This window comes from Camelus ferus, chromosome 11 (assembly GCF_009834535.1).
Source record: "Camelus ferus isolate YT-003-E chromosome 11, BCGSAC_Cfer_1.0, whole genome shotgun sequence".
Lineage (NCBI taxonomy): Eukaryota > Metazoa > Chordata > Mammalia > Artiodactyla > Camelidae > Camelus > Camelus ferus.
Genome location: NC_045706.1, coordinates 23,020,465 through 23,037,082, shown reverse-complemented (window position 1 = coordinate 23,037,082; position 16,618 = coordinate 23,020,465). Strand labels below are relative to the sequence as shown.

Below are 16,618 nucleotides of genomic sequence, written 5' to 3'. Positions count from 1 at the left end.
CTGGAACCATTCCTCTCAACACTGAAGTCCTTGATGTTAGAAGGGAGGAAAATGTCAGGTTTGGGTTCAGAGACAAGCCAGAAGAGGGGAACAAGAAATAACACAATCAGACAGAACATGAAACCAGAAGGATGTCCAAAAGTCCTAGCCTAGCGGCTTGCCTCACTGTAACAGAATCACTGGAGGAGCTCACCTGCTAGCCCCATCCCAGCCCCGACTGAATCAGAATCCTTAGGGGTGGGACCCAAGCACTGCATGTTCAAAAAAGCTCCAAGGTTGAATCTTACGTGTGGCCCAAGTCAGAACAGCTGTGCCAGGCTAACACTCACTTTAGAGAGGAGGGTCCTGAGGCTCAGAGAGGGCACCTGTCTTGACCAGTCATGCTTCCAAGTCACTACTGGGGAAAGCTCCGGGTCTCCTGACTCTCTGTCCAGTGCTCTCTGGGAGGGAACATCCCCTTCCTGGGCACTGGGACACATGTACATGACTCCACTTACGATTTGGTTTCTGGCAGTCTTCTTGAATGATCTGGTGGATCTTCCTGTGTAATCCTTTGTCTTCTCTGGTTACCTAAATAGGAAAAATAGTACAGTAAGAAAATGTTCTCAAGTAACACAGAGGTTGTGTCATCCAGACTCCCAAACTAGTATTTAGGATAGTTTCTAAATGTCATAACAATCATCATCCCTACACCAACAATGAATGTGGTTTTCAATACTTGGCCTATTGTCAAACCAGTTCTGTCCCTAAACAGCTCACTGCTCTATGGCTGACCCACAGGCATATCCCCTCGGGAGGTGGTTCACTGGGGCCATGATGGAAAGAAAAGCTGGAATCCCTTGCTTCTGAGGAGCAACTTTCTTCTTAAATATTCATAACACATTCACATAATCAAACCCCAGGACTCTTTCCTCTTGTGTTTCTTCTTTCCTGTTTTGTGTTTCACATTCCTTCTCCCAACCAGAAAAAAACAAAAGAAATGAAACTGTAAGAAAAGGCTAGCAAGAGAGTAAATCTGGCCTATAAACTGAAACACTTTCTTGTTGTCAAAGGCAAACATAACCTAGTTCCTTTCCCAATCAGCTCAGGTAAGAGCGAAGCAGCAACCAAATGGGTTTCACCATCGTGTTCAATAGCGAATCTAGTATCAAAAAACAAGAAAGGAAGGAAAAAAGAGGGAGGAAGGAAGGAAGGAAGAAACAAAGAAGTATGCAAACACCTGTGTCAGGAATGTGTGTCAGATGAACTTCGAACGAGCAGATTGTGAGTCAAGAGGAGTCCTCATCTGTACCACCTTCCTTAAATCTGCTCATTCCAAGTCCATCCAACACACATTCCTGACACGGGTCTTTGTCTGCATACTCCTTTTTCTTCCTTTCTTCCTCTTTTCCTTCCTTCCTTCCTTTCTCTTTTTTGGTATTAGATTTACTATTGAACACAACGGTGATATCCACTTGGGTGCTGCTTCCCTCTGTCCAACATGAGAAGATTAAGTAAGGCAATATGGGAGAGCTGGTGAAAGCTGGAAAGCACTGGGCAAAGAGAAGAGAACAATTTTCGTGAGGCAATGCCCTCAGGAAAACAGAAACTCAGGGGGCCAGGGCTGAGGGTGAAGTCAGAGCTGGGGATGGTTCTGTTGAGGAAATAGAGCTATTACTGCTTGATCACCCCATTCCAGCTCATACTGATTCACAGGAGGAAGTGCCCCAGCCCTGCCACACCTCGGCCCTGGACGGCTGCCCATGGCCTGCTGTTCCTCAGGAAAAGCTGCTTCCTACTGACCCAGGAGGCCGGCCCAGGGCTCCCCTGGGCGAACGGGACTGTAGGGTGGGGGTGGGAGGTGTTAAGGTGAGGGGCCCAGCAGGAGCTTCTCCAGCCCCACAGGTGGCAGCCGATTCCCACCTGGCCTTCCCATCCTGGGGGACGGTGGACAGCATTCACCCTTATACAGAATGGAGTACCCTTTTCAAAAGTTGTTCAAATAGTATTTAAAACATGCCTTAATTTTTAAAAACTTTCCAAAATGAGGAATCACTAGAGTAAATCAACATCAAGAAAATGTCCTATGAAGGAAAGCTTCCCCTCAGGAATCATGCCTGTACTTAGTGGAACTTCTGGGATTCCTCTGAGTTTTGATCTGTCTTCAGGAGAATCACTCGCAGCTGAAGCCACATCTATATGTCAATATTCATATCAACATCGGCTTGGTTCCTCCAATATGAAAAGTAGGCAGTGAGAGGTGAACATTTACCTCTGAAAGCATAAGGCAGGCAAGCACCTGTAATGGGTACCACCTTCTGGGGAGCCAATCAGATTGTGTTGACCAAAGGCTTAAAGGTACATGCCCTTTGCTCCAGCCACTCCTCTTTTAAGACTCAATCTTACGGAAACACTTACATAGCTCCACAAAAATAGTTGTGCCCAAAAAAATTGCCATAGCAACACAATTTTTAAGAACAAAAGTTGGAAACAACATAATATCAACCAGAGAGACAAGGTTAAAAAATTATGGCAGATTCCCACAATATGGAATACCATGCAGGTGTCAAAAAGAGTGAGGTAGATTTATAAGGGCTAATATGGAAAGATGCCTGTGATGTGCTATTTTGGTATCCAAAAGAGTTGCTGAGCATTATTTAGAGTGGTGGGTCTCAACTGGCATCTAGCAGGTGAAGGGCAAGGATGCTGCCAAACGATGCAAAGGACAGCCCCTCACAACAAAGGACCATCTGGCCCCAACAGTGTTGAAATTGAGAAATCCTGATTTAGGGGGATGATCTCATTTTTTTGGTAACAGGAGCATATGTGTGTGTGTGTGTGCGCACACAGAAGGGTGTTAAAAGTGGTACCTTGAGGAAAGATAAGGGCCAAGTTTTGCTCCTTACTTTATGTAACTCCTTCATGATTGATTTTTAAAAACAGTAAATAAGTATTCCTAATAATAAATATATTTAGAATTGAAGCTAAGAAGGAAAAAAATTAAGTTGCAGGTCTCTTACATAGAATAGGTTATCAAAACCACCATCTTTCTGGAAAACGAGTCCTTTTTCCTGCAGCAGCTTTACAGCATTCCTAAATATACTATGAATTGCCTTGGAAGTGGTGTCATTCTTAAAATCCACCTGTAGGAAGGAAAAAAAAAAAAAGAAGAAAAGAAATAAGTCCCATCTTATAGCACTTGAGGGCAACTCCCTAGACCAACTGGTTATGAATTCACCCAACAGGCTTTTTATCTGCTGAGTCAAAAAGACTGAGGTATGCAGGGGCCTAGCAGGATGGTATTTAAGGAGGACTGGGAAGTTTGCTCAGGCAGAATCAAGCTTGATAACTGTTTCACACCTCAGTTATGGTTTTTTTGTTTGTTTGTTCAATTTGTTTAATTCAATGACATGAAATGGAAAAATCAAAGTGATGATCTTTGATTTACTTTTTTATACAGAACCAAAAATTCTATACATATTGGCTCACTTTTTTCGTTAAAATTGTGGCTATAATATACAACCTCTTCCTAAAGACTTCAAAGAATTTTCTACACATTGAAATAAGTTGGGGATTCCAGCATATAGAAAGTATTAAATAGACTCCCTATTTTAAATGGAGGACAGTTTAAAGGAGGACCTGTCAGAGGGGAGGGTCCATGGGCTGAAGGTGGACAGGGTCCTAGGGGGAAGCAAGAGCACTGCCTGGAAGGACCCCCGGCTGCTGTCAGCTTGCTGTCTCCAGTTTCAGTATCTCGGCCCTTCTCTAAGAGCCCAGTTTGCCTAGAGAGGCTACCAGGTCATTCTATTCCTTATTTCAAGGAAGCCAGGTTTGCAGCTATGTCCCACCATGGTAAACCAGACTGTGTGCTTCTTGAGTTGGGAGATTTGTATGTCATCTTGGCCACCTCCTCCCTGGCACACAGGGTGATCTAGAAAAATACGTGTGCAATCGGTGGGAAAAAATACCCCGTTACAGAGGAGGTATCCTAATTATTTCATTAGAATTTTCAGTTCATTCCTAAAACAAAGCAAGCAGGGACTAAAAATTGTCCTTTAAGGTACAGACCCATTTTTAATGTGACAGAAACCTGTAAAGATAGTACAAAGATCGGAGGGCCGGGCGGGGGAGGGTATAGCTCAGTGGTAGACTGCTTACCTAGCATGCATGAGGTCCTGGGTTCAATCCCTAGTATCACCATTAAAATAAATAAACCTAATTATTTCCCCTCCCTCCTCAAAAAAAAAAAAAAAAAGAAAAGAAAAAGAAAAAGAAAAAGATCAGAGGGCCAAAGAAGCAGTGGCAATACATCTGAAAGAGTGTCTGAAGGCAAAGTCCTACTACATGGAAGATCCCTGGGGAGGCCGTCTCGGGGAAATACCTGCAGATGCTGGGACAGAGAGAGGGGCCTGGGATGTGCTGCTGACATTCATTCCCTCAAAGTGATAGGAAAAGAAAGGGAACCTCCCACCTCCAAATGACCTGAAGTAGTGACAATCCCATCCCTAAAGAAAACTTCGCTTTCTAGGAGAGCCCTTCAGATGGCCCTTGCTTGAATCTACTAGATCCTGGCCATGTCTCACAAACATGCTCTCCTGGGCTGAGGAGGGGAGTCTGATACTCTTCATTAAATTAATAGTCTACGTTTTTCCCCTAACAGAACAGGCCTGGAAAACCCAGCCATTAGGGCCCGAAAGTTGACAAACGTTCCAGGTTATGACAGCACCCATTCTCTGAAGGGAGAATAAGGCTGAGAAATAGCTGACGACTCCCACGAGCAGAAAAGCTATCTGGGCATGTTTAGAATAAACACCTCGCCCAGCAATCCTCGGCTGCCCGTCAGAGGGGCTAGAGGTGAAGCTGCTGTTAATTTCACACACGAGTGCTCTCCTAGGAGAAGCACAATCAACCCAGGGCAGGCTCCCCCGTAAAACTCTATAACTACTCCTCTTTATCATTCTAAGGAGATCTGTCTTCCTCAGTCAATTTAATATAAGGATCCAAAGGCTCAAGTTTATTACATCTCTTACCAATATAGAAATACAGTGGAAACTGACTAGAAATGCCGCTCTATGATTATTCCTGTCATTTAAATTGACTCTTGGTTATCCCCAGACCATACAAAAAACTGGGTTCCTCCTAAGATCAAGCAAAAGAAAAGAGAGGGTGTGAAGCCTATGAGATTAAAAGCACAGTTTCAGCTGTGAACAAGGAGGACCCAGGAGAAAAGGTTCTCTGTAAATATAAACAATATGTGAAGCTTCCTTTCCAAAAACATTTGCCTCGGCTGACCTTGGGAAGAAATTCCCTGCTGATTATAAAGATACAGGCTCAAGGATGAAGCCTCCAATCTTTGTCCCTCCAGCCAGTAGCTTTTCCTGGCCTGAGATGTGTGTCTTTCTTGTCTTTTTGTAAAGAGCAATGACAGACCCATCCCATTCAGGAAACCAAAACTGCTCAGAAACAAAAACAGTGAACGTCTGAACAACCATGCTGAGCCTTCGTGGGCCTCTCCTCGCAGGGCAGGAACTGGGTGGGTCTCTGAAATATATATATAGTCTTCATTCCCAAACAAACACAGCATTTATCCAGCTGTCAAAGAAACAATGGTTTTGTAAGGTTTGCTTATCATGTTTCTGGATTTGCTAAAAAGAGCCACAATGGGAAAAAAAAAGAAGGAGGGAAAACAATCAAACCCACTCTCCCCAGCCTGGAAGCTATAACACTATCACTATGATTTCTTTTTTTGTTAAGCTTTCATCCGTATGACAAGAGAAAGTGCCAAGGGGTCTAGGGTTTCACCATCATTGTAACATATCCTGGATCTCCCAGGCTCTATTAAACAGAATTCAATTTAGTGGCACTGACCTCCCCCACCAGAGCCATGTGAGGGAATAATTCATAATTGATGGAAAAATACTTTCCAAAGACGAAACAGACATAGTGCCATATTCATTTCTTTTTAAACATACAGCACTGGCAGACACGAGTTTCTGCTCTAAGCATTTTCAAAAAGATATCAGGCCAAAAGGGCCCCCTGAAAGTTTTGAATGGAGGGGACTTTCAGTCCTCAAAGAGTCCTCAAGACTCCCTACTTAATTATCGCAGAAGAGCTGGTTCACAGGAAGAATGTGGTCTTCGCTCAGCTTCAAAGTTTCCTTCTAAACGTGCCAAGAGAGTGGTCAGAAGTCCTGGGAGGCCAAGCTGGCACTGAGCCTTCTCTAAATGATTAAATGGGAAGGAGGTCACTCTTGATGTCAGTGGACAGCTGGACAGCTACAACGGTGCAGAAGCAACGGTGGCACAGAACAAAGGGGCCAGTCCTGACCCGCTCCTCCTGGGTGTTTCCTGAAACCATATCCTTCATCTCCGAGTATGAAATCGCGGGTCACTGGGCACACAGCCTGGTGCCAGGAAGAGATAATTAGGTTTGCGAAAGAAACTGAGAAGCAGTGGTCACACTTAGGAGGTTAGGATGGGGACCCAGTATCTCTTCCACCAGAATCATGAAGAGTAACTTGGGTTCTCGCACAAGGGTATTCATGGCAGCCTTGCTGGTGATAACAAAAGACTGGAAAATATCTAAACAGTCCAGGAATGGAGAGATGTTAAATAAATTATGGTACAAGTAATAAAAGATTATTATATAGCAGCAAATCTATATGGATGGCTAGGCAAGGACCGAATACATGCTGTCCAATGAAAAGCTAGGTAGATACAGTGTTTTATATGATACCATTTGTGTTAAAAAAGGATACAATTACTTCCAGTTTATACATGCAGACTATCTACGGAAGGAGACTCCTGAGACTCCTAATGGTGTTTGTCTCGGTGGAAAGGGGAGTGGGAGAGGGAATGGGAAGGAGACTTAAAAGCTACATAATTTTAGGAACTATTTGAATTTTTTCTTCAATCAACAAATAATTGTGGAGAACACACTTTATGCCAACTCTGTTCTAGGCTCTGGTTCTAAAGAGAAAAGAAAAGACAGACAAAACCTCTGCTCTTACAGGATTTACACTCTGGTGGAGGAACGGGCAGGCAAATAACTAAATACCAATGATATCACGAGGTGTGGAAACAGGGTGATAACAGTGAGGAAGCCAGTGGCTCTCAAAGCCAGCCAAAACCTCCCAAGGTCAGGGAGGGCAGGAAGGTGACATTCAGGCAGAGACCATTCCCCAGCGGAATGAATGAAATAAATAAGCACGAATCCTGTTACAGCAACGAAAAAACCAAAGAATTGCAGTGAAACAGAAAGCCTAAAACCAGTCTCAGATAATTCTTAATTCTAAGCAAATAAGTAAACACCAAACAACTCTAACCTATGGGTGAAAACATGAGGACAGCTCTTTCAGAGACGAATAAAAAGTTACTTGAGTGTTCCTTGAAATTTTTACTTATAAACCAGATTGAATACAACTTGGTCTTTAATCAAACTGCTAAAACACGATAGGTTAACTTTATTCTGGAGAAGAGAGAGGGTCATTTAAAAACCTCGGTTCAAGTTCAAGAATCATCTTGCTGATCAATAAAAAATCTTGGAAGGATAATGAGCTCTTCTCATCTATTTCCTCTCATCTGGCTCCTGCTGAGATTAAATACCCATCTCAGTGAGTACTGAGGACTAAGTACTTTTTTTTTCCTGCCCAAAGATTAAGCTTAATGAGATTAAGCAGGGGAAAAGGCCATGTCCATTCTCCTTCAAAATTCTCAGTGGGCAGTGACCTTTCCAGAATAGAATCAACATAATCTCTATACTCTGGGTATAACCTGTGAGTCTTTTTCTTTTTTTTAATTAAAAAAAATCTTTTAATGGAGGTACTGGGGATTGAACCTAAGATCTTGTGCATGCTAAGCACGTGCTCTACCACTGACCTATACCCTCCCCGTTACAGCCTGGGAGTCATAATGCCACAGTCATGTCCACCCACACCCTTCAACTGCAGATTTGGGGCAGGGGCCTTGAATTCTCACGTGGGCATGCCGCACTTACTTGCCCGGAGTGGGTGCTATGAATTACAGGCTGGTTAGCAAGGGACAGCAGGGACTCCACCGTTTCCAACTCCTGCTGGTAAAAGGTTTGCACTCTGTTCTCCACAAGGAATTCTTTCACTTTTTCACTCAGCAGACATGTGAGACTGTCAAGGTCCAGGGTGCCTGGATTGCTGCTGGGAGAAAGGTTTAACAAACTCTGCAAAAAACTATTACCTTTGTTCCTTTTGGATGTGGGTAAAACTGAAACTTCGCTAGCAAATGCAATGCCGTATTAATGCGTGTTTTTGACATAAGGGGCAAGTCACCAGGGAACGCTGCGTGGCTGTTTAGAAGGATGAGGCAGAACTATGGGAACTGATGTCATGATAGATTTAGAAAACAGTCAAGCTGCAGAATGGTATGTGAGGGACGGTACCATTTTTGTAAAAAAGCAAATGACAACCCACGGAATACATGGGTGAATACTCATGCTTGTGTCTGCACAGAAGAAAAAAGTCTAACAGGATACACATCAATCTCTCTACAGAGGTAAACTCTGGGGAATCGCACTAAGGCGGGGGACGGGAAATTGGAGAACCTTCATTTTTTACTTTCTACAGGTCTCTAGCTTGGGGGTTTTAAAATATAATTTTTTGAAATATGTAATCTATAAAAATGTTAAAAAATTAAAGGGTATATATACAGTGAAAAGTCTCCTATCCTCCTCCCAGTGCCCCCACCACAGCCACTATGATTGTTTCTGTCTCCTCCCAGAGTTCTTTGAGGCATATTTATAGCAAATATGCATCCATTCCTTTCTCCTGTTTATCCACCCCTCCAAAGAATAAAATCATCCCTGGTAGGGAGTGACTGTTTTTTTTTTCTTTTGCAGTATTTTGATTATGATGTGCCTTGGTGCAGTTTTCTTCAGGTTTCTTGCCTTGGGGTTCATTGAGCTTCCTGGATCTGTGAATTTACAGTTTTCATCAAACTTGGGAAATTTTCATCCATGATTTCTTCAAATATTTTTTTCTCTGCTCCCTCCTCCACTCCTTCAGAGACTCCAACTACACATATATTTTCCTCACCACGACCTTAGAACACTTGTACCATTATCATCTTCACTTTACGGAGGGGGACACAAGCATCCCGAGGGCAAGCAGACTTGCCCGGAGCCCCACACTGAGTGGGTGGATGGTCCAGGAACTGAACCCAGGCTCCCCCACCAGCATCTGGGATCCCACTGGTTGGCCTTCCTGCTGGGGTCACATGTTCAGCAGTCATAGTCCATAACTTACCTCAGTGCCTCTTCTTTCTCTAGGGCTGGGCTGCGGAAAGGCTGGTCATAAATCTTTCTGTAGATAGTGGGCAGCTCAAGCATCCTTGCGATCTGAATGTTGCACACCGGGTCATCCACTTTATCTAGTAAGTGACGGGGGAAGACGTGCCACAGAAATGACGCTGAGATTAGTTCTCTCCCACATCCTGAGTGCAGTGGCAGTAAGTGGGGCACTTGGTGGGTCCCCTTCCTCAATGGCTGCCCAGGGGTCACAGTCTAGATGCACTACACGGTTCCCAGCCATCCTGTGAGAGAGGCAACATCCTAAGCGTCACAGGCATGACCAGAGGAGACTGGGACTAGCGTTTTCACTCGTCTGCTACAATGGTGGATAACCGGGCTGCCCTTGAGATTTCCAAGTGAAAATCAGCCAGAGCAGTGCAAAGGGTATCACTCAGAAGACACAGGCCTGTCATGCTTCTAAATAGCTGTTTTCTTTCAAAGTTAGTGGACTCAGTGGTGTTCAAGAAATCTCCATCATTTTGAAGACGATGAACAGTCTTCCTTAAATGGATTCACACTTAGAACTTCAAAGTATTTTAGAAACTCTTATATTGTCCAAAATACATTTGTCAGCCATTTACAATAAACCATTTGTTTTCTTTCCCAACTTATTTATAGTTACCTCTTTTCGAAATAAAATTAAGAAATGCTGCTTTTCTAAAGAAAGCATGTTGTGAAATATAGCTTCCTCCAATAGACAGAGTTAAATCTTTTTATTTGAACTTTTTAGAAGTTTGACTTTTAGCTAAACAAGCTTATAGGACACACACCCAGGATAACAACCAACTAGGCAGAAATATCTTGTGCTTACAATAAGCAGTGGCATGAACTTCTCGCTCTTCCCTGTACGTGCGGATCTGACCTCTGATCCGGATGATGTCCCCAATTTCTATCTTTGCTCTCTGCGCAATGGTCTCTTGCAGCTTCTTAAGCTGTGAGGTTAGGCTCAGTTCTCTTGCACTTGGAGCAGCTGTAGTTGTTGGGGCCAGAAGGAAAGAGAGAAATGCGTAACACAATCACTCCACCATACTTGAGAGAGACTTTGGGGTAGGAGCAACACCAGACATTTATTCCTATCCCTGCATCGCCTGTGCAGTCAGAAGGCTCTGCGGGGTTCTGAGCTGTATTCTGGGTGAGTTCAGCCGGGTATGGTAGCAATAGCTCTAAACAACCCTTTAAAGTGTCCTTGCAGGGACACAGAGCCTGGCAGAAGGGGAAAGGGGCCCAAGAATCTCCATTTGTGGTTGTTTATGGGGAAGGCAAATTCGCCTGAGCCTGATTTTCCACCGAGGGGCTCAACACCTTAACCTCTCACTTCTCATCTTTGTTGGGTAACTAGGCTAATATCCACCACCCGCCTCTCTCACACGCACTCATATCGCTGAAAACTATAAACTTAAGAAACATCATGGTGAAAAGAATCGAATGCACATTCAATTCTAAATAATTTCCATCACTTAAATTTACTTCCAAAATGTACGAGTTAAATAATAAGAATAGCCCCAGATGTTTGGGTACTACAGTACTGCTGTTCTAAGGACTTTGCAGCCTGTCAGCACATCTAACACTCACAACCACTCTTCTTTATCCTTAGCCTCATTTTACAGATGAGGAAACTGAGTCACAGATAAGCAACTTGCCCAAAGGAAGACAGCTAGCTAGCAGCAAAGCTGGAGTCGGAACTCGGGCAGTCTCTGAGCCCACAGCCTTCCCGCTCACCCTGCGCTCTCTGCTGCCGGCCCCGTGAGGACACCAGTGTTTTCCACAGTTATTAGCTAATGGGTGTAAACAATTTTGTGTTGTTTTTCTGTCTAGCATAATTTGAAATACACATATGTATCCACAGAAGATTCTATACAACTCAGCATTTTAAATAACAGTATAGCATTCTGTCCTGTTCATAGGCCAGTTTAGCTAGTCTCATTATTTCATCCTTCTCCTTTTCATAATTTTTAAATTTTGGTTTCCATCACTAGCACTGTCTGTACAGGGCGTAGAGGTCAACACTTGGGTGGTGGAGTCAGACAGGCCTGGCTTGAATTTCAGGTCACTTCTTATTAGCTGTGTGACCTTGGGCAGGCTGCTTAACCTCAATATGCCTGTTTCTTCAGTTATGAAATGAGGATAATAATAGTCCACCTCACACATGGAGCTGCTGTGCACAGTCTTAGTTACCCCTCACGTCGTAAGCTTATTAGCACAATGCCAGATCCACAGGAAACATTGGATAAATGTCAGCTACTTGTGAAAACGAATAATCAAGCCCCTTAGACAAAAATTTTGTTTTCTTAGGGGGTCTTTCATTGGGGATTACTGGATAGAAAAATACAAACAGGTTTAGAGTTCATTGCATATCGTCAGGACGTTTGCCAGAAAAAAACAATCAAGCCATTCTCTTTTTACAAGGTGCCACCAGCAACACATGGGGGTCTGCAGCTCCCACACTGGCTTCAGTCACTGGGACTTTTAACACCTTAAAAAATACATAATGATTCTATAACATTTTATTTTGCTTTTAAATTGCCAGAGAGACTATGTGTTTTATAAGACGATCTACTCTCTGCATTTCTTCATGCATAAACCCTTTATCTCTTTCGAACACTTTATGTTGATTTCTGAAAAAAATGTAGGGAAGCTTTATCAGTTATGCTTAGTACGTCCACCCTTCCCATTCCATGGCTTTCTTTTTTATGTTTATTTGATTTCTTTTTGTTAAATAAAAGTTTGAAAAAAATGTCTTTCTGTCTATCCCTCTTGTCACCGATGACAGCTTTCAGTGCTTTAGCAGCTAGGCTGTTAAACTTGTAAGAGCCTAACATATACACCGCCACATTTATTGTGATCAATATACAACTCTGTCTTTGGGTTATTTTATGTAAGCTGCAAGCCTGTGATCACAGCCACCTCTTTTTTTAAGACTGTTATGTACCCGAATCAACAACATTTGCTAAATGTTGACTTATTTCCTGCTGTCATATCATTTCTGGTTTATCATATACTAGGATATAGTCCTATAATGGAATGAATAATGGTATATTGATCAAATTTTCTGCTTTTTAATCTAACTCAACTTAGATAACCGTGGTTCTGTAATGTGCCAAGGTGTTAACTTTTCTTTTAACACGTTGACTACACTAAGGGAAACAGCAACCTAAGGAGGGTGGAGACCTTTGTGCAAGCAGTAACCAACAGCTAGGAATCTAGACACAATCAGTGTTAATGTTACTCAACTTACTGGGTTTCTTCAGAAAATACCTAAGTATTGCTTTTTAAAGGGTTATTCCATCTGCGTTCCTACTCCTAAGTCCTCTTCTGTGTAGGTTGAATTTTAAACGTACTTATAAATTTCGCTGCCATTATTCAGACATTATAGATGATGATAAATGCTTCATATTCCACTGCTGAAATGATCAGACTGAGGGCTGGTCTGAGAAAAAGAGGCGCAGCGTTCATTTAAAGGGTGAACCAAATTGCCGAAAGAAGGGCTCAAGCTGTGTAATTTAATGAATATAATGAGATGGTTGGAGCCTGACAGAATTTCATTTTAAGTAGCCTATTCCACCCTGAAAGATAAATCCTCTTTAAAATTCTAATACTAAGGACCAAGCTTTCTTAACTTTTCTCCTAAGCTAAGTCCAAATGGCACATTCAAAGTGACATTTATAGGAGTTAATATTATATTTTTATACCTTAACTGACTGGAACATGATTTTGACTCAGACCAAATTTTGTTTAAAAAAATTAGTCTACGTTGGCCACTTTCCAGTGGAAAGCTTTAAAACCAAGGGCGATTAAATTAACAGGAGAGAATGGGCTAGTCGGGAACAATTTAAAAATAACACTTCATAACACGATGAGAAGCATTTTCAGGCTTTCTACTTGTACCCTCACCCTCATTTTTTATTCCCAAAGCAATTTCCAATTAAGGCTACCAACTATGACCATTCATCTATTCATCAACTTACAGATACTTAAAACAAAATCTCACTTTCAGTATTGAAAGTCATTGTATCTAAAAAATTACTGAGTTATATAATATTTCTGATGATGTTATTTCCATTTCTTTAAAAAAAAAAAAAGCTGATTTTGAAAATTAAAACAATATCTAAAACAGGAGTCTGTAAACTACAGCCCGTGGTCCAAATCCATCCACAATCTGTTCTTGTAAATAAAGTTTTATTGGAACACAACCATGCCCATTTGTTTATGCACTGCCTATGTCTGCTTCTGTGTTACAATGACAATGTTGAACAGCTGCAATGCAGACCACATGGCCCATAAAGCAGAAGACAATTATTGTCTGGCCCCGTACAGAAAAAGTTGGGTAACTCTTGGTCTAAAACAAGTATGCATAATCAAACGCTGCTTTCTGATTGAAGACTGTGATAATACAACAACCATAAATCTGCAAATGATTTTAATACTCTAGACAGATATGAAAATTCAAATATCTGATTGTCTTATAGGTTTATTTCTTACCTCTGAGATACCTCCATAAAAACATGTTGTCTCTCTTCAATTTTTTTTTATCTACAAAGCTTCTTAAGCAAAGTAATGCCATTGATAAACACGTTCCCAAATTAGGAAATGGAAATATCAAAGTTATGTGAAAGTGATGGCCAAATTCTAAATGTAAATACATCAGAAAATCAAGCAAGTGAGCATTCCATTGACCAGCAAAGTAGAAAGTTGAGATTCTGACAGGTAATGTCAAAAGGGAAAGAAGAAGCCACTCTAAGTGTTACACAGTCTCACCTGTAAAACAGGAGACAGATACTAGACGTTAGATATCAGACTAGGCAGTATTTATTGAATAACCCCAGGGCATACAGCAACATATTGCATATGTTATAAAACAAAGGTCCCAGTTTCTGTAGCTTTGCTACAACCAAAAGTGTTCACCACTAAGGCAATATATTTTTTTAATATTATGAACTCAAATAACTCAAAAAACTACCTAAGGACTATTAAAACATACTCAAGAAATTCCAAACGCTGTTTCAATTACAGTCAATAAGCTCAATATACAATCTTAAAGTTCTTTTTCAGTTTATATTATTTAATGGCTAACTTTAAGGGAATCCTATATCACCTTCTCATTCATGTTAGAATTCCTGGCATATCTGTTTGAAAATGCTAGAGATTTCAGAAAATCTGGATCATAGGAGCATAGAAGTTAGTGGCAACCATGTCAGGGCAAAAGCTTTCAAGAAAGCTTTGGTCAAGTGATATGCCCAGAGGAAGGGGATTCTCACCTGATTAGCAATTTGGCTAAACCATCTTGACTTGCGTAATAACTGTCACGGTAAAAATGGAATGCTGAAACTTCCAGGAACCTATGCACATTCCTGTAGACTTAGGAGGAAGTGAGCGCCAAAGAAAGGGGAGCAAGAAAAGCAACTGGCTTCCCTATAATGCCGTTTGCAGAGCAGCCAAAGCTCTGGGTAGAGTGCTTCGAGTTGACCAATGTAACTCACCAGTGGATAAATGTGAAAATTCAGCACCAAAGCTGTTCTGCTGAGCTACCTTGAATAAAATCTAATGGTTAGCTGAAAATGTAAAGAAGCATTGCAAATAAAATTACCTGACGAGGACTCGGTATTGCTCAACTTTTTCCAGCAGATGCAGTTTATTACTCCAGTGCTATCATCCACTGCAAGAGAAGTGTAAGAGAGTAGAACAGAGATGTGGACATGACTGGTGAATTAGCATGCCGCCGCCGCATTCAGATGACAGTTTTCAACAGCCTGGTTGGCAAATCCCTTATTACATTTTCCTTCCACCTTTAGAAATAATCTCTCACCACACATCAGTGGGAACTGCTTGTCTGCAATGTCAGTGTAATACATGAGCCCAGCAGAAGGTCATCAACATTTCTCTCACCCTATCCCAAGGGCATTGCTACTGATTCTTGTCTAAACTTCTCCTAAAAGGGGTGTCCTAAGGAAGTTAAGTGCAAAAATCTCAAAAACTGCTAACATATAAAATCAGCCTTGTTCTCCCACCCTACAACCAGAGACTATCACCTGGTCTGTGATTAGAGGCACTCAGAGCACAGCCATCTGTCACCATGTGCTCTTCTGCCAGTTCGTTGACTTACCACGACAGAGCATCCCAAGTCTTCTGGTCTGGGCTTCTCTTTGAAAGAGCTTCTGCCCAGTCTTTGCCATTGCAGGGGATGTAAGGAAAGCCAAGCACATTATAGAAAAACAAAGTTTTATTTCCATAATAAAAATAATTTTATCTTGGTTACACAAACAATACTGGTCTGGCTTATTTTATCCCTAATGCAAAACAAACAAACAAACAAACAAACAAAAACAAAGAATTCCCATTGCACTTGGATTTATAAGTGCAGACAAATTTGGAGATGTTTGATCAGGCACGATAGGCATTTTCTCCTTGCCTAATTTCTGACAATCTCAGAACAGAGGTTGTTGAACATGGGGTCAGTGGGCTTAATGATTTTTTAAAATATCACTAGCTAGACTGTTGTAAAAACACATGTAATATAGAAGAAACATAAGGCAAAGTTTTCTCATTGCTGGTTTAAATCTGTGTTGAAAACAGAAGCTGAGAATAAGACTTCTTAAACTAAAATAAATTCTAGATGGATTTTATTTTATTAAAAATAATATAGGTAAACAAAAAGATAAGAAGAAAATATGAGTGAATACTTTTAACCCTGGGCTTACAGTTGGTGGGAGGAGACTTCTTTAAGTACACCTGAAAATCATCATTTTTAAAAGTCTGATACATTTGATCAATTAAAAACTAATACTGAATAGCAGTCTTCCAAGTGATGGTGTTAGTATCTTAATACAAAAAGAACTAATACAGATTAATAAGGAAGAGACCAAGACCACAAGAGAAAAAATGGCAAAGAAAAAGACTATGCAATTCATGGACGGTTTAAAAATGGCCAAGAGACAAAGGTCAGTATGCTAAATCACTAGTTACCAGAAAAAAAGAAGCAAATTTAAATAATTTCTCAACTACTAGAATAACATATTAAAAATCCTGATATTCTCATATGCTGCTAATGGGAATATAAATTCACATGAAATTTCTAAAGAACAAATTTGGAAATGTGTATCAAATTTTGAAATGTATATATCCTTTGACTTAGTATTTACTTCCAGTAATTTATCCTGAGGAGAAAAACAAAACAAATACACAGATATTTACATCTTGTATAAGGCTCTTTATCATAATATTGCTTATAGTATTGGAAGTTGGAAATAATCTAAGTTTATATAAAATATGGAATTGGTTGAATAAATTACAATGGCATGACATATGAGAATAAAAAATTATAAT

General features: G+C 41.1%; 1 protein-coding gene across 3 annotated transcripts in view; it reads right to left on the bottom strand.

Annotated features, from left to right (window-relative positions):
- STN1 (STN1 subunit of CST complex) overlaps positions 1 to 16,618 on the bottom strand; it is a 35,014-nt gene that overhangs the window by 7,796 nt on the left and 10,600 nt on the right. For 2 of the 3 annotated variants that reach the window (XM_032491005.1, XM_014557828.2), the window contains exons 4-9: positions 14,883 to 14,951; positions 10,110 to 10,268; positions 9,255 to 9,378; positions 7,976 to 8,150; positions 3,000 to 3,122; positions 498 to 570 (exon numbers count right to left, since the gene is read on the bottom strand). In XM_032491005.1, the coding sequence (XP_032346896.1) occupies positions 498 to 570; positions 3,000 to 3,122; positions 7,976 to 8,150; positions 9,255 to 9,378; positions 10,110 to 10,268; positions 14,883 to 14,951 (723 nt within the window). The remainder of the gene's footprint in view (positions 1 to 497; positions 571 to 2,999; positions 3,123 to 7,975; positions 8,151 to 9,254; positions 9,379 to 10,109; positions 10,269 to 14,882; positions 14,952 to 16,618) is intronic. The other variant, XM_006182990.3, reaches the window with a different exon arrangement.